Source organism: Mauremys mutica, chromosome 2 (assembly GCF_020497125.1).
Source record: "Mauremys mutica isolate MM-2020 ecotype Southern chromosome 2, ASM2049712v1, whole genome shotgun sequence".
In the NCBI taxonomy this organism is placed as follows: domain Eukaryota; kingdom Metazoa; phylum Chordata; order Testudines; family Geoemydidae; genus Mauremys; species Mauremys mutica.
The window spans coordinates 121676794-121699203 of NC_059073.1; the positions used below are offsets into that span (position 1 = coordinate 121676794).

Below are 22410 nucleotides of genomic sequence, written 5' to 3' on the forward strand. Positions count from 1 at the left end.
TATGCATGTGATTATTTTCTTTGGAGCAGGTTACCTTCTAGAGGAGGGAAAGGTCTAATGAAGCAGCACTGTGTCACTTAGCATTGTTATAGTGACTTGTGAAAATAGGAGGAAGAAAAAAAGACCCTGAAATGGGAAAAGAAGGTATAGAATGAAAGGAAGAAAGACACCATTTATCAAAATAGTAGGTGACACTTGTGAGGACACACTGTTCTGTGGCAGTCCTGAGCTGCCTGTTTATATTATAATAATCTCATTAAGTATAAAATTCTGGACCCTGGGACTAGTGTGTGTATGGTAAATCAGTATATTACTTGGTATTGTTCTAGAGCTTTTGTAAATTTATTTTGGGCCCATCTTTTCCTTTTTTGCTGTATATTTCTGATACTCGCATACAATGGTTATCATTAAAAAGCCACAGTATTTGCCAGGAGTTACTGTATGGTGGCATAGAAGATACCACAGTTTTCTTCTAGAAGTAGATTAGGAAATAATTGTGGTAACAGTAATTCTGTGGTATCCATTAACTTTTAAATGGCAACTACTGTAGTTTGCCATGTAAGTGTGTGTGTGTGTGTGTGTGTGTGTGTGTTATAACAGGAAGGGATAATTCATCTTGAATAATTTTGACTCTTCTCAAATATTGTGAATAGTGGAGATTGAATAGAACATTGTTGTCCTATTTAGGAGGGACTGGGTGAATGGAATGAAGAAACTGATTTTAAGGAAAGAAACTAATCTCTGCCAGCCAAGATTTGGGCAAGGAGGAAGAAATGGGGTGATCTTTCCATAATGTACAGATCAGACTTCAGCTTTAAGTTGATTTAAAGTTTAGCCCCATATTAGATCACACTGCGGAGTTCTAATATCTAGATGACAAAGTCATGGGTTGTGGTAGCAAGGTGCACATCTGGAAAAAGTGGCCACAGCCTCCTGGCTGGAAGTGGATCAAAGAGAGCCATCCTGGTCACCGCTGCTATATAATTATCTAAGAACAGCTAGGAATCCAACAATATCCCAAGATTGTGAATGTACCAGGTAATAAATGACAGACACGCATCCTCGATTAAACAGGCAGATATAATCCTAACAGCCTTCCCTATCACAGAGTAATCTGTAAAACATAGCAACCTGTGAGAATGAATATGGGGATGGGATACACTTGCTCAGTAGCGGAAGGTGAAAAAATGATTAGACAGTCCTGCATACTCTCAAAAGAGTGGCCAGCTGCAGTTGGCGCTCTCAGAGCCCTCTGGAAACTTGGGTTCCGTTAGCCTTTGAGTGTGGCCTATCAACACAGGTTTCCTTGCCCCCCATGGAGAGATGTACTACAGCCTCAAGTCATAACACTTAATGATTGGTCCTTGTTTGGTTAAAATTTTGTATTGTCTCATCTCCGTACCCAGTCCAAACCCCAGATCCAGACTCTGGCCAGAAGACAAAAGAGCTTTACTATGCAGTAGGCTGACACGTACTTTAGCACCCATTTTAGCATCATCCTGGCACTTTCATACAAAATGGACATGCTGCATGTGGTTCAGTTTTGGGGATGGGAGTCCTCCTGAACTTCAAATCAGATACGAACACCACAGTCGCACCTGGAGCATGCCTGTCAATCCTTGTATTGAATACCTGGCTGGAGCCAACTGGGCCAGCGGTACCATCTACCCAGGTTTCAGTCATACATGGAGAAATCATTACATTAGAAAAAAATGCCTACTATTTGTATATAGTTCACATTTTAATGCAAGTGTACACATAAGAAAACATGAGCCATTCTGTGTGGAAACCACCCTTGGAAGGCACCTGTGTCATGTATGGATGCATTTTAGAATAACTTGCATTATGCTGTGCTATTTCAAGACAGTGGAAAGTAATCCCATTTCTATTATTCAGTCAATGGTGTTTAGTCTATTACTTCTCCCTCTACTTGATAAAGGATTGGATTTCTCCAGAGAGTGAATTTGATTTCTCTTTTCTTTCTCTGTCGCTCTCTTTGGTTTACATGTGTTGTCTCTGCATTGTGGTGTGTGATAACCTTTCCTTCTGCACTCTGCTTTTATTCATTTATCTATCTTTAATTAACAGAATTTCCACGCAGTCCTTCCTTATTTGCGTCTGGTGCCAGCACAGCTGATCAAAGAACACCGTTTTTTGTCTAAACTCATCCAGGAGTGAACACAGCCTGCAGCTTGTGCTATTCCAACCAAGCTGAATCAAAGCTGTGCAGGCTGGGAGCAGAGTATACTAAGCATATGTATGAAGTGTGCAACATTTGGAGGTTTGGTCTAATAAGCACCTGGAAATTGGGATATTGATCCAGGATTCTTGAGCCTGCAAAAGTGAGCTGGAAATTTAAAAAAAAAAAAAAATGGGACGGGGGCCTAGGAGCCCCAACCAAGTTTGGGGGGCTCCATTTTGCTAAGCATTGTACAAACACACAGTGAGAGATGATCCTTGCCCTAAGGGGAGCATTCCATTTAAACAGACAAGTCAGACAAAGGGTCTCAGGTGACACAGAGGCACAGAAAGATGGAATGAATTGTCCAGGATTACAGAGCAAGCCAGCAACAGAGCCAGGTTTAGAACCTAAGTTTCTGGCTCTCAGTCCACTAGACCAGTGTTTCCCAAACTTGGGAAACTGCTTGTGTAGGGAAAGCCCCTGGCAGGTTGGGCCGGTTTGTTTACCTGCCCTGTCCGCAGGACTGGTAGATTGCGGCTCCCACTGGCCGCGGTTCGCTGCTCCAGGCCAATGGGAGCTGCTGGAAGTGGCACGGGCTGAGGGACTTACTGGCCGCCGCTTCTAGCAGCCTGCAGCGGTGAACCGCAGCCAGTGGGAGCTGCGATTGGCCAGACCTGCGGACGGGGCAGGTAAAGAAACCATCCCAGCCCGCCAGGGGCTTTTCCCTACACAAGCGGCATCCCAAGTTTGGGAAACACTGCACTAGACTGATTGGACCAGAACCACAATGAGACACTCATCAGGTCTTTTGGCCATTCAACTTCAGCCCCTGGCTACACTCAGGAACCTTGGGAGGAGGGGAGAATGAAGAACTTAAAAATGAAAAGGTTTTTGTTTTTGTTTTTTTAAATGGATGACTTCATTTTTGAACCACAGAAATTTAGTTCTTAGGCTTTTATACTGTCCCCTTCAGTCTAATATTGGAATCCCTCCCTTGTAAAATTGATAGCAGTGTCTCTAGTGGACTTCAGAGTCTCTGGCCCTTTCTTCCTTTTTTGTTTGTTTGTTTGGGGGTGAGAGGGGCATGCTGTGGTGGCTTTTTGTTCATTTTTTTGCAGGAGAAGAATAGTAGAAGGGGGTGTCTGTTGTGTCACTCTTGTTATGATGGAAATGCTTTGTCAAAAAGGTAAGTTTTTGCAGCATTTCCTCAAGATGGTCGTACTCTAGAGATTCATGTAATCTCTACTCTGAAATTTGTTCCATAGCTAGATTCTGTCAGCTGGCAATGCTTTTTTCCTGGGCTCTGTGTTTGTCCCAGAGGAGCACAACTATCTTGGTGGCTCATAGGTTGAAATCAGGAACAAATGGCAGCTAACACCTGGAAATCTCTCTAACATAGCTGGTACTTGGCCCATTAATTGCTTCCTGGTTTAGGATTAGAGCAGGATGAACTAATCATAGGGACTCTTTCAAAGTGTTTAACTTTTTCCCACTTCATGTATTGTTTGCAAACAAGTTGTGGTGTTTTAAAATAAACGTGTTCACAATTCATGCATGTGCAAATACCTAATAATAATAATCCCTAGCTCTCTTATAGTATTTTTCATCCATAGATCTCTAATGAGAACAAATGTATCTCCTTGGAGTTGTTGGCAAATGCCCAAAGCAAACACAGTTTGCTATTTACTTGTTATTACTGCTCTAGGTAACAAAAAGGGGAAAGATGGGATCAAGTCACCAGGCCTTTATTTGCGCAGGTAAAGAAGGAAACTGTGTGTGGGTTTGAAGGACTTAGGTTAACATTTAGGACATTTTTAACAAGGTCTTGCTTGAAAAGTCACTGCTGGGAGAAATAAAAAAGCTCTTGTAATATAATATTGGGAGGGAGAGCTGAGAAAGAGGGTACTAATTAATGTGCCTGATCATTTTAATTCGATCATACCCTTGTAACCTGTGTACTATTTCCATTGTTGGATGTAGCCTGTCGTTACTGGTTTTCTTTTCATATATGTTTTCTTTTGACCACCTCCAGAGTCTTGAAGGAGAGAATCGTTATGTTCTGGAATGGAGCTGAACTCCAGTGAATGTTACCTCTGTTAAGTTCCTTTGCCTCCATAGCAGTCATGAGCTTTCAGTGATATGATTGGTGGAAATACTGCCAGCATGCACCAGTATGAAGCCGTAATCACTCATTTTGTACCACCTTCAGCACAAATGATGCATCAGCTTGAACTGCGTCAGTTTTAGCTTGGCGTCCTTCACAACTCTTGAAGCTCTAGTCTAGAGGCTTGTCCAATCCTGTTCTGAATACTGTACATTGTTCCCAAATCTTTCTCCCATTTAGCTTGTGTACAGTGTTGTGATCACATACATTTTGTCAATCAAGTGTTAATATATCAGAGGCTTCTGCTTTCGTAAATCTTAACCCCTTGCTAGCAGGCTGGTGAAGAATAAATTGATTTTTACTGGGCAATCCAGAGCCCATTATCTTTTGCAAGCTATTTCTAAGCTTCAGAAAGCTATAAAATCAAACCTTTCAAGGCTAATGGCTCTCTGAAGAGCCTTAAAGGATTGTGTATGGGTTTAAAATGCACAATGCCCTATTTGCCTACTCACACAGGCCAAAAGAGTTGCTTGCTTTCTACACTACTTTTTGAATTATTCATGAGATATCTATATTCACATTAAACAATTTAAATGATATGCACCTCAAACACTGTATAATCATTATACATTGACTTCCTAATGTTGTTAAGCAGTAGTTTTTGTGGGTACCAAGAACACACTGGATACATTTGTAACATTTCCTAAAGTAGCTCAGAAATCTTCCAGTTTAGACTGTGGTGTGGCAATGAACTTGCTTTTCTTTGTTGGGACGTCCGTCTTTGAAACAACAACTCATTTATTGCTGAGCTCTTCCAGTTTTCTAAAGATAGTTTGCTTAGTGCATAGGGTGCCGTGACTCCAGAAACTATGTTAAGTAAGTAAAATGCAGAAGTAATAACAAGGATTGTGGGGTTTAGTGTATTTGGGGGGTGGGGAAGGTAATTTCTGCATTGCAAAATCCAATTTACTAATTCACAGTCAGAATCAAGAGACCCAAGGAATAACATGGTGTGCTATTGACTGATTCATAGGAAGGGATGACACAGTTGCTTGGAACTCAGATTTGTAGTTACCTTTCATGTAATTTTGTTAACAAAATATTTAGTCTTATCACAGACCTAGCCACGGGAGTGCCAGAATACACCATGAGGATCTAATGATTGGCATAGCTTTAGAAAATCAAGAAGGACATACAGTATGATAGAGCCATCTTTAACATGTGGCCCTCATGTATGTATATTCATTTATAAAAATGCAGCTTTCATGGTTTCTAGGCATGTGTATGAAAAATGCATACACACTGAACATCTATCAGTGATAATAAAGAACCCTGTATCCATCTGAGGGGGGAACCAATCCCCTCCTTAAAGCAACATCTTAAAGAAGAGACTGAGAGAATACATAACCCAGAGGTTCCTTGAGATCTTGATTCTCCCCTACTTACACCAGCTTTATGCTGAAACTTGCTGAAACAGATGCATTTACACTGATACAAAACTTGTGTACTGGATAGAAATCCAGCTCCGAAAGTCTGTAAACTCTGGCTCTGTCAGAGCAAGCTGGAGAGAATGCCAGAATTGAGGGCCCTTCACTGAGAAATTTCTGTGTTAAAAACAAATGTAGAAACGGGCAATTCATGTGTCCCAGCTAATCTCAACTGCTTTGTTAGAATGTAAACAGAGAGACTGGATTATAAAAATTCTACTACTGTGTTGGAACGTGCTGGGGGGGCGGGACTAGTTTGAGAGTTTTTGTTTTTAAAAACAATATTATAATATGATGCTTCTGGTCCAGACATTGGTACGGTGGAGATTATCAATTTAAGGATTTTTGTTTGTTTGTTTTTGAGTTTAGATTACATTATTTGGAACTGCTATTAATGTAGCTACAATCCTTTTTTGGCTCAGTTATACTGGGATTCAAAGGCCATAAGGAATCATTGTGATCATCTAGTTTGAATGTCCTGTTCATGCCTAGTTTTGAACCAGGAACCTGTTGCATGATGGGCAAATGTTTCTGGAGTACAGTGAGGATCACTAGCCCCTGTGATTATAACTCAGGACTTCCTGGTCAGGGCCGCCCAGAGGGGGGGGGCAAGTGGGGCAATTTGCCCCAGGCCTGGGGTCCCCACGAGAGTTTAATGGGGCTCCTGGAGCGGGGTCCTTCACTCGCTCTGGGGGCCCTGGAAAACTCTCGTGGGGCCCAGGCCCCCGGAGCTTCTTCCGCTCCAGGTCTTTGGCGGCAGGGGGGTCCTTCCGCTCTGGGACCTGCCGCCGAATCCTCTGGGCGGTCCTGTTCCTGGTTTCTACCTGTGATGGGTTATATCACAGAAACCCCCTTGGGATCTGCCAACTGATGTGCCAAGACTACTTCTGCCCCTGCTTACCCTGCCAGCTCGGGACCCCAGCACCCTGTCTTGCTGAGCCAGAAATGCCCATCTGCTCCAGCACAGACCCAGGGTCTGAATGACTTGCCCCAAAGCTGCAGACTTAACTGAAAGCAGCTAACCGATGTTAGATGCCCAACTCTCAATGGAGACTAAAACCCAAATAAATCCATTTTACCCTGTATAAAGCTTATACAAGGTAAACTCCTATATTGTTCACCCTCTATAACACTGATAGAGAGATATGCACAGCTGTTTGCGTGCCCCTCCCCCCAGGTATTAACACATACTCTGGGTTAATTAATAAGTAAAAAGTGATTTTATTAAATACAGAAGGTAGGATTTAAGTGGTTCCAAGTAGTAACAGACAGAACAAAGTGAACTACCAAGTAAAATAAAATAGAACACGCAAGTCTATGTTTAATACAGTCAGAAACTGAATACAGATAAGATCCTCACCAGTTCCAGAATGCTTCCTTTTACAGACTAATCGTCTTTTAGTCTGGGTCCAGCAATCACTCACACCCCTTGTAGTCACTGTCCTTTGTTCCAGTTTTCTTTCAAGTATCCTTGAGGGTGGAGAGGCTCTCTCTTTAGCCAGCTGAAGACAAAATTGAGGGGTCTCCCATGGGCTTAAATAGACTCTCTCTTGTGGGTGGAGACTCTCTCCTATGCAAAGTCCAGCTCCAAGATGGAGTTCTGGAGTCATCTGGGCAAGTCACATGTCCATCCATGACTCACAGTTTTTACAGGCAGAAGCCATTGCCCACATGGTATCTTGAATGGCTCCAGGAAGATGTCTTATGTGGATTGGAGCATTCCAAGATGCATTGTTCCTTAAGTGCTTCTTGACTGGGCACTTAAGTTTGGGAATTCCTTTCTCCAGGAACTGACCAAATGCTCTACTAAGGTTATTTAGAAATCAAGCCAATACACGGCCAGTATTCATAACTTTGACTACAAACGTGATACATGCATACAAAGAGGATTAATAGATTCAATAGATCATAACCTTTACATAGATATGTTACATGGCATATGTAGCATAGAACATATTCCTGTTATATATATTCATAATTATATTTCCATAAAGCCTTATGGGGTGTGCCGCCACACCACCCTTCTGCTTAAACCTCCAGACCACACAGACTTATTATTTGAAAGGGATTTCCAACAGGGTATCTAAATAATGCATAATACATTCATTGTTTTAATTGTTGTACATGGTAGTTATAGATAGAGCCCTGCGCGGATACAAAAAAATGGATCCGCATCTGATCCGCATCTGTGATAATTAACTTGTATCCGACTCACGATCTGCACTCCACTTTTATATGTATCCTCACCAGCACCCTATCTCACTGTTACAACCCTGCAAGGATGCAAAAATTGGATCTGCATCCAATCCATAATCCACAAAGATAGTAAACAATATAGGGCTCTAGTTATAGATGAAAAATATCCCTCAAAGAGTGTGCAGCTCAAAAATATCTGTTGTACACATACACACTTTTCTACAAATCGCACATTTCCACACAACTATGTGTGTATATACAGCTTTTTCCACACGGGGAATAATGGCCCTTAAATTCATGCCAGGATAGGTTAATTCAGTAACTGCAGCATTCCTGTATGCACCCTGTACTTGCTATACTGCATACCTTGAATGGAAGCAATAATGAGGTTATCTAAACAAAAAATACTTATTTTCTAAGATAATTGGCAGGCTTTTATGGGCCATCACTCTGTGCAGCTGATCAAATCTAATTCTTCATATCTCTGTTTTCCCATCTGTAAAAAGGGGATAATGATGCTTACCTCCTTTTGTAAAAGCAGCAAAGAATCCTGTGGCACCTTATAGACTAACAGACGTTTTGCAGCATGAGCTTTCGTGGGTGAATACCCACTTCTTCGGATGCAAGTCCTTTTGTAAAGTGCTTTGAGATCTAATAGATGAAAAGCTCAACATAAATGCTAGGTGGTATTATTATTGGTATCTGTGATGGGGTAGGCTGCCAGAGAGGGTTGTAGCGTCTAGTGGTCAGCCCACCCTACCACCTTGCTTGGCCCTTTAAGGGTTTGGAAGGGTCCAATGGATACATGTGGAGGCCTAAGGGTCCTGGGAATGAATGGTGATTGGGGAAGGAATCTGGAGGATGTACCTTTTAAGGACCTGAAACAGAAGGCAGGGCAAGGGTCCCCTCTCACCCCATCAGCTGGGAAGGATTGGGAGAAGGGGAGAAACATAGAGACTGCCTCCCCCCACGCAGCAGACCAATACTGATAGGGGAAGGCTGGCCTGCTGAACCCTCGATTCTTCTTCGAGTGCTGTCCCTGTGGGTGCTCCACTCTAGGTGACGGTGCGTCCCGGCGCCGTTGATCGGAGATTTTCAGTAGCAGTGCCTGGTTGGGACGCACACACTCAGTTGGTATCTCCCGTCTCGTTGGAATCTTCCTGAGTGCGTGCGCCCCACACCCTCCTCAGTTCCTTCTCTACCGTCCTCGGCCGAAGACGGAACTCGGGGCAGTGCTGCCTTCTCTTCCCTGGTCTCTATAGGAAACAGTAACAAAGAACATAGAAATAGTTATTAGTTACATCCCAGTTGTTTCCCTTCCTTTAGTATAGTTACATAGTTAGTTACTTAGTTTTTAAAAAAACAAACAAAAAAAACCTTCAGGCTTGTTTCCCGTTGAGACACTCTCCTCGGCCATGTCTAATTGATAATGCCAGGAGCTTCAGGATTCAAAAGGTGTATTTCCTGTCAGGAATCCATGCCACAGACAGATGGGCACTCATACTGTGTGAAGTGCCTCAGGGACACCCACGTCCCTGTGAAGTGCCTCCATTGCGCGAGCCTCGTCAAGAGCTCGTCGCGACAGGGATCTGCGGCTCAAATGCTGATGACGGAAAAATCCTTACAGCCGCTTTCGGAGACGGGAAAGGTCAAACCCACTCCCACATGCTCCCCAGCCAGATTGGAAATGGTGGGCAGCGTTGCTTCACCCTCCCTGGAGCGGAGGCAAGAAGCAGAACAGTCTCACAGGAGAGACTTTAACAAGGGTAGGGGGTCTTCCGTGAGATCCCTACCCTCTGTGCTGACAGCACCAAAGGCAGGTGCCTCAGCTTTTTCTAATGCCTCAGCCGTGGCTCCGACAGAGCGCAGAGGCAGGGACCCGACCTCCCATGTCAGGCAGGTCCTTGTGGCTCCGGTCCCCTCGGCACAGCAAACGGCCGCGGTGCCGGCTGTGCGCGCGCCTCCTCGGCACAGCAAACGGCCGCGGTGCCGGCTGTGCGCGCGCCTCCTCTGCACCGCAAACAGCCGCGGTGCGGGCTGTGCGCGCGCCTCCTCGGCACCGCAAACGGCCGCGGTGCCGGCTGTGTGTGCGCCTCCTGGGCACCGCAAAAGGCCGCGGTGCCGGCTGCGCGCTGCTCTTCGGCACTGCAAACGGCCGCGGTGCCAGCAGCGCAATCCTCCCCTGCAGGGAGAAGACTGTTGGCACCGGGCATATCTTCCACCCGGGCACCAGTACCAGACCCCCTGCGGGGCACCTCCAAGCAGTCTGCAGCACTACTGTCACTTTCACTTTCTCCTGCTAATGAGCTAGAGCAGAGAGCAGACTCAGCTCAGCCAGGGAGCAGGAGCAACAGTTTCTCACTTAATGTGAGCTTTCATTGCCACCTGAGCCTCACTCTCCACTCCTAGATACATAGGGCTCATTTTTTGAACTGCCGCTCTCTCCAACTGAACTGTTTTTCACTGACGGTGAACTTGATTTACAGCAGCAAGCAGAGTTTTTCCACTCCTGCTTCTCCCCCACAGGCACCTCTGCCACCTCAGGTCATGGTTCAAGGCCACCAGCCTCAGTTTTCCCCATTTCGCCCCTCCATGGGCGACACCTGGGTTCTCCTACCCTATGCCTTGGCCTCAGTGGTACCCTTGGCAACATCCTCCTACCAATCATCCTCCTTCTGTGCCTCAATCTCCTGCTCCATCCACTTCTAAGGTGCCTGAGCCCACTCCTGAGTAGGCAAGTTAGGCACCATATCCTGACTCACCGACTCCTAACTCTCCATTAGCCCTGGACGGAGCCCTCCTCCCCCCGTCTCGACGGGCCATGGACGACTGTAAACAATTTCAAGAACTTTTCAGGAGGGTGGCACTCAATCAAGATATCCCCTTTCAAGAGGTTCAGGAGACGCAACACAGACTCCTCAGAATCCTTCAACAGTCTGCACCCTCAAAAATCGCGCTCCCTATAAACGAAGCACTCCTGGAGCCGGCTGACACTCTCTGGCAAACCCCAGCGTCTTTAGTACCAACTTGCAAAAAGGCCGAACATAAATACTATGTCCTTGCTAAAGACGCTGACTTCCTATTTCTCATCCACCACCGAACTCCCTTGTCATGGATGCAGTTGCACAGAGGACGAAACAGTCACAATATCGACCCACCCCGCAAGACAAGGACCTTAGGTGCCTTGACGTCTTGGGCCACAAGATTTATACGTCCTCCACACTACAATTCAGAATTGCAAACTATTCTGCTCCCCTTGCCAGTTACGACTTTGATATTTACAATAAACTTTTGAATTTGCCTCCTACATTCCATAGGATAGGAGAGCAGACTTCAAATCAATCCTGACTGAGGGCCAACTGATTTCCAGAACAGCCCTACAGGCATCTCTAGACACGGCAGACACAGCAGCCCATACAACTGCAACTGCTGTGGTTATGCGCAGATCCTCATGGCTCTCTGCATCTGGCATCCCCAAAGAACTGCAGACCAAAGTGGAGGATCTCCCTTTTGATAAGGACAAATTTTCTCCTACCCTTCCCCGTCCCTCCTCAGGGACCCTTCTCACGACCACTTACTTCGCACAGAAGTGGCATATCTTCTACAACTAGGTGCAGTGGAACCTGTGCCGACGCAAAATCAAGGGACAGGTTTCTACTCCCATTACTTTCTAACTCAGAAAAAGACCGGAGGATGGAGGCCTATACTAGATCTACACCAACTGAACAAATTCGTGAGGATACAAAGATTCAAGATGGTCACACTGGGCACAATAATACCTACACTGGATCAAGGGGACTGGTTCCCAGCTCTCGACCTACAGGATGCTTACTTTCATATATCAATCCATCCATCTCACAGACGCTTCCTATGATTCACAATCGGTCACGACCATTTTCAATACAGAGTTCTTCCTTTCGGACTCCCCACAGCACTGAGAGTTTTTTTTTCCAAGACTCTAGCCGTGGTCGTGGCTCACCTCCGCAAAGACGGGGTCACGCTGTTCCCCTATCTGGACGATTGCCTCATCAAAGGCAACTCCTATGGTGAGACACTTCAAGCTACCCGTTTCGCCATCTCCCTCGTCACAGCCTAGGCCTCCAAATAAACATCCCAAAATCCACCCTGACACCTAAACAGATCGAGTTCATCGGAGCTTATCTCGACTCAATCCAGAGCAGGGCCTCGCTCCCATATCACAGATTCCTCGCTATCACGCAGCTCAAAGACACGCTCTCTATTCGTCCCAGGACACAGGCAAAACTCTGCCTGCAGCTCCTTGGTCACAGGACAGCCACCACCTTCGTGGTTCACCACGCCAGGCTACACATGAGATGTCTCCAGGGCTGGCTCAATTCCAATTTCAAACCCAACAGACACATCTTAGGGATGCTGCTAACTCCTCCTCCTAATGTTATAGCTTCCCAACACTGGTAAACAAATCCAGAAAACCTCTGCACAAGGGTTTCCTTCCAGCAATGTTCCCCAACGCTCATGCTCACCACGGACGCTTCCCTGATTGGTTGGGGAGCGCATCTAGGGGAACACAGGGCACAACGCCGGTGGTCCGCATCAGAGACACACCTACACATAAATCTCTTAGAGCTCAGAGCAATGAGGCGAGCATGTCTTCACTTTCTTCCCCTCATAAAGAACAAATCTCTTCGGGCCTTAAAAGACAACATAGCATGTATGTACTACATAAACAGACAAGGGGGAGCCTGATCACATTCCCTTTGTGTGGAAGCCATTCAACTATGGAATTGGTGCATACGACATCAAATACAAATCATCGCTTCCTACCTACCAGGCTGTCACAACACTACTGCCAACGCACTCAGCAGGAACTTCCTGACACAACGCGAATGGGAACTGCACCCTGCAGTACTCCAACAGCTCTTCTCCCTCTGGGGCACCCCGTCAATGGATCTCTTTGCCATGACCCAGAATCGAAAATGTTCCATTTTGTTCCAGAGTGGAACTCGGAACTGCATCCCTAGGAGGTGCATTCCTCATCCCATGGAACAACTCCCTCCTGTACGCCTTCCACCAATCCCTCTGTTACACAGGGTTCCTCGGAAGATTGCAGACAACAAGGCCCGGGTCATCCTTAATGCCCCAGCTTGGCCAAGACAGATGTGGTATCCCTATCTACTGTGCATGTCCTCCCGTCACCCACGGGCTCTCCCCAACAGGCCAGAACACATTTCCCAGGACGACGGACGGGTTCTTCAAAAGCTCCACCTCCTGGTTCCTTCATGGTTCCAAACCCATGAACTAGCCTGTTCCGAGCAAGTCCAATATGTCCTCCTACAGTAGGAAAGACTCCACTCGTAAAACCTACCTGCAGAAGTGGAAGCGTTTCGCCCTCTGGTGCTCACATAATCACTTAACACCCAATAACGTGACCCTCCCTAACATTCTAGACTACCTCCTGAAACTAAAACAGGACAGACTTTTGCTCAGCTCCATCAGAACTCACCAGGAGCCCGGCTTCATCCTCTCACGTGAAGAGGCAGGAAGCCCTAATGTCTCCTCTCAGAGACACTCAAGAAGGCACTTACCACCTTCCATGACCTATTAGACGGCTATTCATTCTTTACCCACCCCACCATAAAATGCTTTCTCACGGGCCTGCAAAATCTCTACCCTGAAATTTACCCAACAGCGGCTGCATGGAATCTTAACCTCGTTCTTCATGCTCTCAGGAAACCTCCATTTGAGGCCTTGGCTACCTCTCATCTCCATATGTCCATGAGGGTGTATTTCTTAGTTGCCAAAACATCAGCAGGGAGAGTTGGTGAAATGAGCGCCCTGATGGCCCACCTTCCTTACACAATCTTCTCCAAAGACAAAGTCACTTTGAGACCACATCCTAACTTTCTTCCTAATGTGGTATCGACCTTCCACCTCAACCAACCTATATACTTACCTACTTTCTATCCCAAACCTCACAAGACTCCGCAAGAGGCAACCCTACATACTCTCGATGTCAGGCGAGCAATCGCCTTTTTATTTGGACAGGACTAAACCATTTTGTAAGTCCCCATGACTCTGTTTCCATTACCGAAAGATTGAAAGGTACGGCTATCTCTAAATAACGTCTATCCAAGTGGATCTCTGACTGCATCAGATCCTGTTACCATGCGCAAAATCTTCAACCGCCCGAAGGCATTAGAACTCATTCCACTTGAGCCAGGTCGACATCCGTTGCCTTCCTACACAATGTTCCCGTTCCTGACATTTGCAAAGCGGCTATGGGGTCATCTGAACACAAGTTTGCAAAACGCTATGCTCTCACACAAGACACCACGGCAAACACCATAGTAGACCATACAGTACTATCTACAGTACTCACTCCCGCATCTCCAAAGTCCCACCAACCATAGTGGGTACTGCTATACATTCACCTAGAGTGGAGCACCCACAGGGACAGCACTCGAAGAAGAAGAGAAAGTTACTCACCTTGCAGTAACTGAGGTTCTTTGAGATGTGTGTCCCTGTGGGTGCTCCACTCCCCGCCCTCCTCCCCTCTACTTTGGAGTACTACTATGATTCTCCACGGTAGAGAAGGAACTGAGGAGGGTGTGGGGCGCACGCACTCAGGAAGATTCCAACGAGACGGGAGATACCAACTGAGTGCGTGCGTCTCAACCAGGCACTGCTACCGAAAATCTCCGATCAACGGCACCGGGACGCACCGTCACCTAGAGTGGAGCACCCACAGGGACACACATCTCGAAGAACCTCAGTTACTGCAAGGTGAGTAACTTTCTCTTTTGGAAGGCTAATTGGGAAGGGTGTTGGGCTGAAGGAAGCTGGCAAAAGCCTTGCAAGCAGCCTTGGGTCAGGAGGACTGCGGGGGTGACCGCATGTTCAGGGCGCGCCTGTCCCAGCCCGGTGCCAAAGACCAGGAATGGAAGCTGGGATTCAGCCTCGATGGAGAGATGAGGGTGTTCCCGGTTCCGTGGGGCCGTGCAGAGGATCCAGGGGCAGCAGACACAGACACAGACAGAGCTGCTGGGGCTGGGAAATGACCCCTGGGTCTCTGGAGATGTAAATTTGTCTGTGGGTTTCTGGCCTGGCCGTTGGCTGAACCTTGGGCGATTTAGGGGGAAGTCCGTCACTGTACGTCCCCTCCTTGGCCTGCTTAGTTTGCCACCCCTAGTGAATAGAAATGAAGGAAAATTCAACAATTTAAAAAAAAAACTGACTAAGGTAAGGCAAGAGGCCTGAGCGAGACAAACCCTTCAGCCCTTTTTCTGGATCTGAGGAACACTTGCTTGACAGAGGGAAAGACAAAATACTCTAAAGCAAAGAGGCTCTTGGAATACAAACCCGGTCCCGGTGAGAGGGAACTCCTGTTTAGAAGAGACTGATACTGATCCCAAACTCTGGGGTGTGCCCACCTAGGGAGTATGGAGGAATGTTCAGGGGAGTGCACAGCAAGGCTTGGGCCAGCCTCCACGGGGGACGGGGAGGGAGCGCAACCCAGCCCCATTCTGCCCACAGCTCCGCTTCTGGCCCCAGCCCCATCTCCAGCCGCAACCTTGGCTCCTGGCCTGGCCGTGGCTCGGGACCAGCCCCGGTCCCTGGCTCACGGCTCTGGTTCCAGACCTGGCCCCTCACCTGGTCCCGGCTCCTGATCACAGCTCCCGGGGGCCAGATCACATTACGGGTTAGGGGAGGCACGGCATAAAAAGTTTTGGGGGACCACGGCATAAAAAGTTTTTGGGGCAGAGAACTGCTAGCAGTACAATCTAACTGCCGTAGGGAAGAGCTGAGCCTGGCTTTTAGGAAATTTGTCCATAGCTGGTCCCAGGAGAAGCTGCAAGGAACCCCACAGTCAGGGAAGGGCAGCAGACTCTCCAGATCTTGTAAAGATACCGATGAGAGTGGTAAAGGTGAGAGCAGCTAAGGGAAAATGGTGAAGGGACTGAAGGAATGATCGTTAGCTGTCTAAACACGGTTCCTGGGTGGGAATCCAGAGGAGAGGTCCCCAGGCCAAGAGGAGAAACACAGGTGTCAGGAATAAAAGAAGCCAGGAACAGCAAATGCCAGAAAGAGGCCAGAAGACAGGCTTGAAGGACATTAGATTTTTGTACGTGGCCAAAAACAAAAGGGGTGTGTGGGGTATGTGTGTGATTACAGTGACTTTCTTTAGTTTGAATTAATGGGAACAGGCTACATAGAACTCCTCCCCCAAAGGAATAGGTTGGGAAACTCTTAGTTGAATGGGAGAAACACTGCAATGGATATGTGTGGCAAACCCCTGAGTTTGCATGGAGCCACATGAAGTCAGTGGGGCCCTGTGTGGGCTGAAGGGTCTTATATGCATCACAGTGTCAGATATCAGTGCGGTATTGAGAGCCCTTCTCTTTGACACAGTGATGCTTAGATTGCCTTGTTGACAAGGTGAAGAATGCTGGTCTGCCAAGTGTCTGCTGACAACTGCGATTGTAGCTTCTTGTATCTTTTAAGACTGATGCTGCAGATCTTTGGGAAGTCAAGAGACTGATCTAATGTATAATACTTTGCCTTAGTGATGCTGTATGTAATAGATACATTTAGTTTGTGCTAATGTTAATTGAAAGTCATGCTAATCCAGTAACTATGGCAATTTTTCATCTTCTCCAGAGAAGTGAGAGAACTTGATCATACATATATGATAGCCCAGCGATTGTTTTGTTTCTGGTTTCAGAGTAACAGCCGTGTTAGTCTGTATCCACAAAAAGAACAGGAGTACTTGTGGCACCTTAGAGACTAACAAATTTATTTCAGCATAAGCTTTCGTGGGCTACAGCCCACTTCTTTGGATGCATAGAATGGAACACACAGACAGGAGATATTTATACATTTATGTATGTATTTATACATATATGTATATATGTATGTATAAATATCTCCTGAAATAAATTTGTTAGTCTCTAAGATGCCACAAGTACTCCTGTTTTGTTTCTGTTTTCCTCTCTGAAGTTCTTTTCTTCAATCAATAATTACTGCAAATGGACTATTACAGCTATTATGCACCATTGACTCAAACACAATTATACAATTTTGACACATCTTTCTGACTTCATAAAAAACTTGATCTTGTCTGCAACTTTTCATAACTGACACTAACCAAAGCTCAGCCATTGGAAAGCTGAACTTGCACCTGTTTAATGCAGATTTTTTTGTTTCTATAGCAACAAATCTACTCGTACTTACTGAAAGAATACTGGAGTGTGAGTGACTATGATGTTTAATTTAAAAAACAAAATAGCTTTATGCTTGGAGGCTATAAAAACATAACTTGGAGGACACCTCCCTACCAAGAAAAAATGGAATTGGTTAAACCCAGTGTACTTCATTATTAGGAATGATGCCATATTAATGGGATGGGAGCTCTGTGTTTAATCATGTTTTACTAATTAAACTGTGAAAGCCTTTTTATATGCAACAGTTTATTTTCCCCCCTCCCCCTGCCAGAGCTGGATTGTGGTTTATTAGTGGCTAGGATAATGAAAATTTTGACTGCTTCACTGCAGATACATTTTCATTTGTATTGGCTGGCAACGTTCCTGTTCCAGCAATAACCTGCTAGCCTTGGAACAATGTGATAAACGTTCTGCTCAAATCCCCATCCCACATACCACTTGGCCTCTGATTAAGACATCTTATCTCCCTCCTCTCTCCTTCCCCCGGCTTTCCATTATCCATCGTCTTAATCATTTAATAATAATTTTAACAACAAAATAACTGGCAGAGTTCCAAGGAAAAGCACATTGCCTTTATCAATGCTATCATGCTGACAGACATTTTTCTAGCCTATGTAAGGGCTGCACAGTAAGTATTTGTGGCAAGCTTGTTATGCCTCAAGATTAACCCATGGAAGTGGATGTAGACAAGCAGAAAGTCTAGATTGCAGGGTGCCACTGTAGGTCTAGCTGGAAAAAAAATCCATCAACATTAGGATGTAGTTGTATGATCTGAACCAGTTTTATTGCTACGTTTCTGTTGATTTTGAAAATGTGATTCTGCTAGATCCAGCTTCATTTCTAAGTCCTAGTGGGTGACTGTCTGGGACCAGGGATTTTAAGGAGTTTTATCAACCAACCCTTTGCCATAAAGGCTGCTGAGATCAGGGCCGCCCAGAGGGGGGGGCAAAGGGGGCAATTTGCCCCGGGCCCCGGGCTCCGGAGGGGCCCCCAAGAGAAGAGCGGAGGCTCCCGCCTCTGCTCCTCTCCTGGAGCCTCAGCCTCCGGCCGAGCCCCTGAGCCCCGCCCCACTCAGAGCGGCGTGGGGAGGGGGCAGGGCAACTGCCTCCGCTGGGCGTGGAGCTCACAGCCCCGCCCCCTCCCCACGCGGCTCTGAGCGGGACGAAGCTCAGGCCCCGCCGGAGACGGTGCTCGGGTAAGGGGGCGGGGAGTGGGACCCGCCGGGGGCGGGGGCGGGCGGGGGCAGCGGGACCCGCCGGGGGCGGGGGCAGCGGGACCCGCCGGGGGCGGGGGCGGGCGGGGGGAGCGGGACCCGCCGGGGCCGGGGGCGGGCGGGGGGGGAGCGGGACCCGCCGGGGCCGGGGGCGGGACGCCAGGGCGCAGGGGGGGAAGCGGGACCCGCCGCCGCCGAAGCGCAGCCCGGTCTTCGGCGGCGGGGGGCCCCTTCTGTTCCGGGACCCGCCGCCAAAGTGCCCCGAAGACCCGCGGCGGGGATCCCCCCCCCGCTGCGGGTCTTCGGGGCACTTTGGCGGCGGGTCCCGGAACGGAAGGGCCCCCTGCTGCCGAAGACCCCGGGCCCCCGGAATCCTCTGGGCGGCCCTGGCTGAGATTACTGATGACGGCAGTGGTGATGGATTTCACTGAAGAGGGAAGAAAGGGAAAGATAGGAAGCTGTCTTGCTGAAAGTTGAGTGAGATCCCCTATGGGGGGAGGGGGAAACAGCTCCGAAAAGTCCAATTTAAAATGGGATTTAGTACTAGCATGATAAATTTGGAGGAAGGTGGCTTTCCATAGTGACTGGAGGGCTAGATCCTGCAAAGTGCCAAGCACTCACAACTCCCATGAAATTCAATGAGAATTGAAGGTACTTGGCACCTCTATGCTTTTTTCAGCATCTGGCAGGATTGGCCCCTAAATCTTTGGGACACATGTGAGCTTTTACTTGCCTTAAGTCTTCAGTAAAATATTTTTTTGAGCCCAAGACTGAGTGAAATACTTTCTAAAAGGACTACTGTATCCACGTTGTAAATCAAATAGAAAAAATTGTGATTGATGGGAGTACATTGGCTCCAGTGCCATAATGAACGATTAATGAGCTCCTCTGTCATTATGGATAACAAAAATTTTTTCCCTTGCATTGACCTTCACATTTTGCATGTGCCTTTTTGTTTCAGGAATAGAACTCTGTCCTCCTGGGCACCGCTTCATGGTCACCATGGTGGCAAGCTTCATTGCAATGGCAGGACAGTTCCTCATGCCAGGGCTGGCTGCCCTCTGCAGGGACTGGCAGGTTCTCCAGGCGGTCATCATCTGCCCTTTCCTACTGATGCTGCTTTACTGGGTGTAAGTATTTCTGCCTTGTTTCTTGTTTGTAAAGATGCTTGCCACTAAGACTGGGTTTGGGAGGTGTTTTGATAGCTGGGTAGGCCCCCATTTTATTATAGCCTGTATCAAGCATTTCTTTTTCACAGTTATAAAATGTCTCCTTCAGCAAATAGGTAAACCTGAAACTAAGCTTCAGAGGAAAAAACTTACTCTCTAAGGTAGCTTCCTCTACTTGCTTCCCCAGTAGTGGGGGGAGGGAGAGGAGCATTCTGCTTTGGTGAGTTGCCATATGTGCTTCATAGTACTTTGGGGAGAGGACAGGTTGCGATCCCCAGCTATAAAAAAAATGAGGAAAAAAATAAGTTCTCACCAGCAGGGTGCTGACAATTGTGCCGCAGCCTTAGCCCTTGGAGCTCTGTGTTTCTGTTTCTAAAGTCAAGTTTTCCACTCAAATCCAGAGTATAGTACTTGCCTGTCCTTTCTTTCTCTTTGGGCTGAACTAGGCTAGGATTTAAAGCAATGATGTTAGCATATATTGGCCAACATGTGCAAACTAGCTCATTTTAAATTTAGTGTAGACAAGATACATTGCCCATAACATGTGCTAAGCTCATGCCCCCTGAGTGGCTCTCTACACCGCCACTGGGAGGGTATTTCTCCTCTTGGGGAGACAGATGTGTAGCACACTAAAATTAACAGTGTGGCCGTGATGGCATAGGCAGTGGCTCAGGGAAGCCATCTGAGTCCAGACTCAGGGGGTCAGGCAGGATTATACTCGGGTGGTTAGCCTGAGCCACTGCCCATGTCATAGCAGCCACACTGTTATTTTTAGCATTCTTGCATGAGCAAAGCCAGTGTGTGTCCATCTACCTATGCTGGGAAGTATCCTAAGGCTCCCAGGAAGCTTCTCACTCAATCAGCTTAGTATGTGTTAAAATCTGCACTGCCTTATCTGTGCTGTGCAATGTAGTTGTAGCTGTGTTAGTCCCAGGATGTGAGAGAGACAATGTGGGTGGACCAACTTCTATTGGTGAGAGAGACAAGCTTTTGAGCTGACAGAGCTCTTCTTCAGGTCTGGGAAAAGTACTCTGCGTGTGGCAGCTAAATACAAAGTGGAACAGATTGTTTAGCATAGGTAGTTAGCAAATGTTGTAATGGACCATTGAAGGTGAAGTGGCCCGTTAACACCTCTGTAGTCATAGGACAAAAAGCGGGAGAGGGGGCTAATGGATTAGATTTTTGGAGTAAACCATAAATCTAGTGTCTCAGTTCTGTCCATGATTTTTGGTTTCTAGCAGAGATATGAATTTAAGCGCCAGGCTTGTCTTTTGAAAGTGTTGTGCAGGTTTCCTTTGAGGAAGAGGACCGATAGGCCAGCTATGGAGTGATGGTTTTGTGAAGAGTGCTCACCCACAGGCAATAGGATGTTTTTGTCTTTTATCATTTTCCTGTGTGAGTTCATTCAAGAGCATAGTTGTCTGTTTTACATAGTTGTTATTGGGGCATTTAGTGCACTGGATGAGGTACACATGTTGTGATGGGCATGTGTAGAATCCATGGATCTTGAAAGCTGTGTTGTGGGGAGTGTTGATCACTGTAGCAGCGGAGATATGTCTGCAGGTTTTGCATCTGTTGTTTTGGGAGGCTCTGGTGCTGCTTTGAGTTGGTGTGTCCTGGTCTGTGCGTTTTAGCAGGTGTACCTTATCACGTTAGTTTTACCTAATCTGTTGTTTTATTTTACTCCCTACCCTTCATCAGTTGTATTGGCTGAATGTTTACTGTTGTTCAGTCATTCTACACCTGAATACATTTTAGCATAACAATTCAGGTTTTAAACAGTACATATTGATAGTATACAATACCAATACGATCCTTTACAAATATTTTATTTGACAGTGTTTTACTGTCCTTTAGGAAGACATATGATTAACTAGCACAATAACGCACCAAACACACCAACAAAACAAACTTCTGTGTAAAGAGACTTTTTTCATATTATAAACACTGTCATGTCAAGGTTTGATTCAGCTACCAGTAAACTCAATGCAAAGGCCCCTGCTGACATTAATGGGAGTTGGAAATATTATTGTTTTATTCCAAACTAAACAAAGGCCTTCATGATTTTGCTACTGGCCAAATTCTACCCTTGGATATGCACCTGTAATCCCATTGAAAACAGGAGGGGAAGATTGGAAGAAAGGTAGGATTAGGACCTGCTTATACAGTTTGATAATGGTAGCAATAACCAAAGTATCAAAACTTGCAGAGTCTGATTTTTCTTGAATGAGCAGAAAGGGACTGAAAACATTTGTTTAGTTATACTGGGTGTACAGTACATGTATGCTGTGTGCATACCTCTCACCTGTCACATCTTTTTAAGTGGGATGCCTCTTTTATGTAGCAGGTTTGGTGGTGTCATTTTTATAGTCCCTTCCCTTCAACTAGGGTGTAGGAGAGTAGTTAATTTGGCACGTGCTGTATGCATAGTTGGGCGGGTGGGGGAATGAACTTGCATTTAATTGTAACAAAATAAAAAATGAAAACTGCCCTTCCTTGTCACTTGTTAATTACCCACACAAAGTAATCAGTTAAACGCTAGAAAGGTTCTGTGACCTACCATATTGTCGTCTCCCTCGTCTTCCCCCTGATCTGTGATCCCTGATCCCTTTCCTACTGTGAGAGCGCTGTTCACTTTCCTCCTACATCTCTGGGTCTAATCTTCTATCATCTCTGTGCTTGCTCTGCTCCCCTCTTGCCCTGTATTATAGATACCATGCTGTCATGGGCTGTGTAATACCTAAACAGATAGAGCTTGTAGCAAGACCCTGATTGAGAGGGAGTGGAGCAGCTCATACAAAAGTGCAGGGATGCAAGGCCTGTAATAGTCAATGACAGAGCTGTGGAATCTGGATAGTC

General features: G+C 46.4%; 1 protein-coding gene across 3 annotated transcripts in view; it reads left to right on the forward strand.

The window, feature by feature from the left end:
* SLC22A23 (solute carrier family 22 member 23) overlaps positions 1–22410 on the forward strand; it is a 178078-nt gene that overhangs the window by 109208 nt on the left and 46460 nt on the right. For all 3 annotated transcript variants that reach the window (XM_045006200.1, XM_045006201.1, XR_006577049.1), the window contains exon 4: positions 19344–19512. In XM_045006200.1, coding sequence (XP_044862135.1) covers positions 19344–19512 — 169 coding nt within the window. The remainder of the gene's footprint in view (positions 1–19343; positions 19513–22410) is intronic.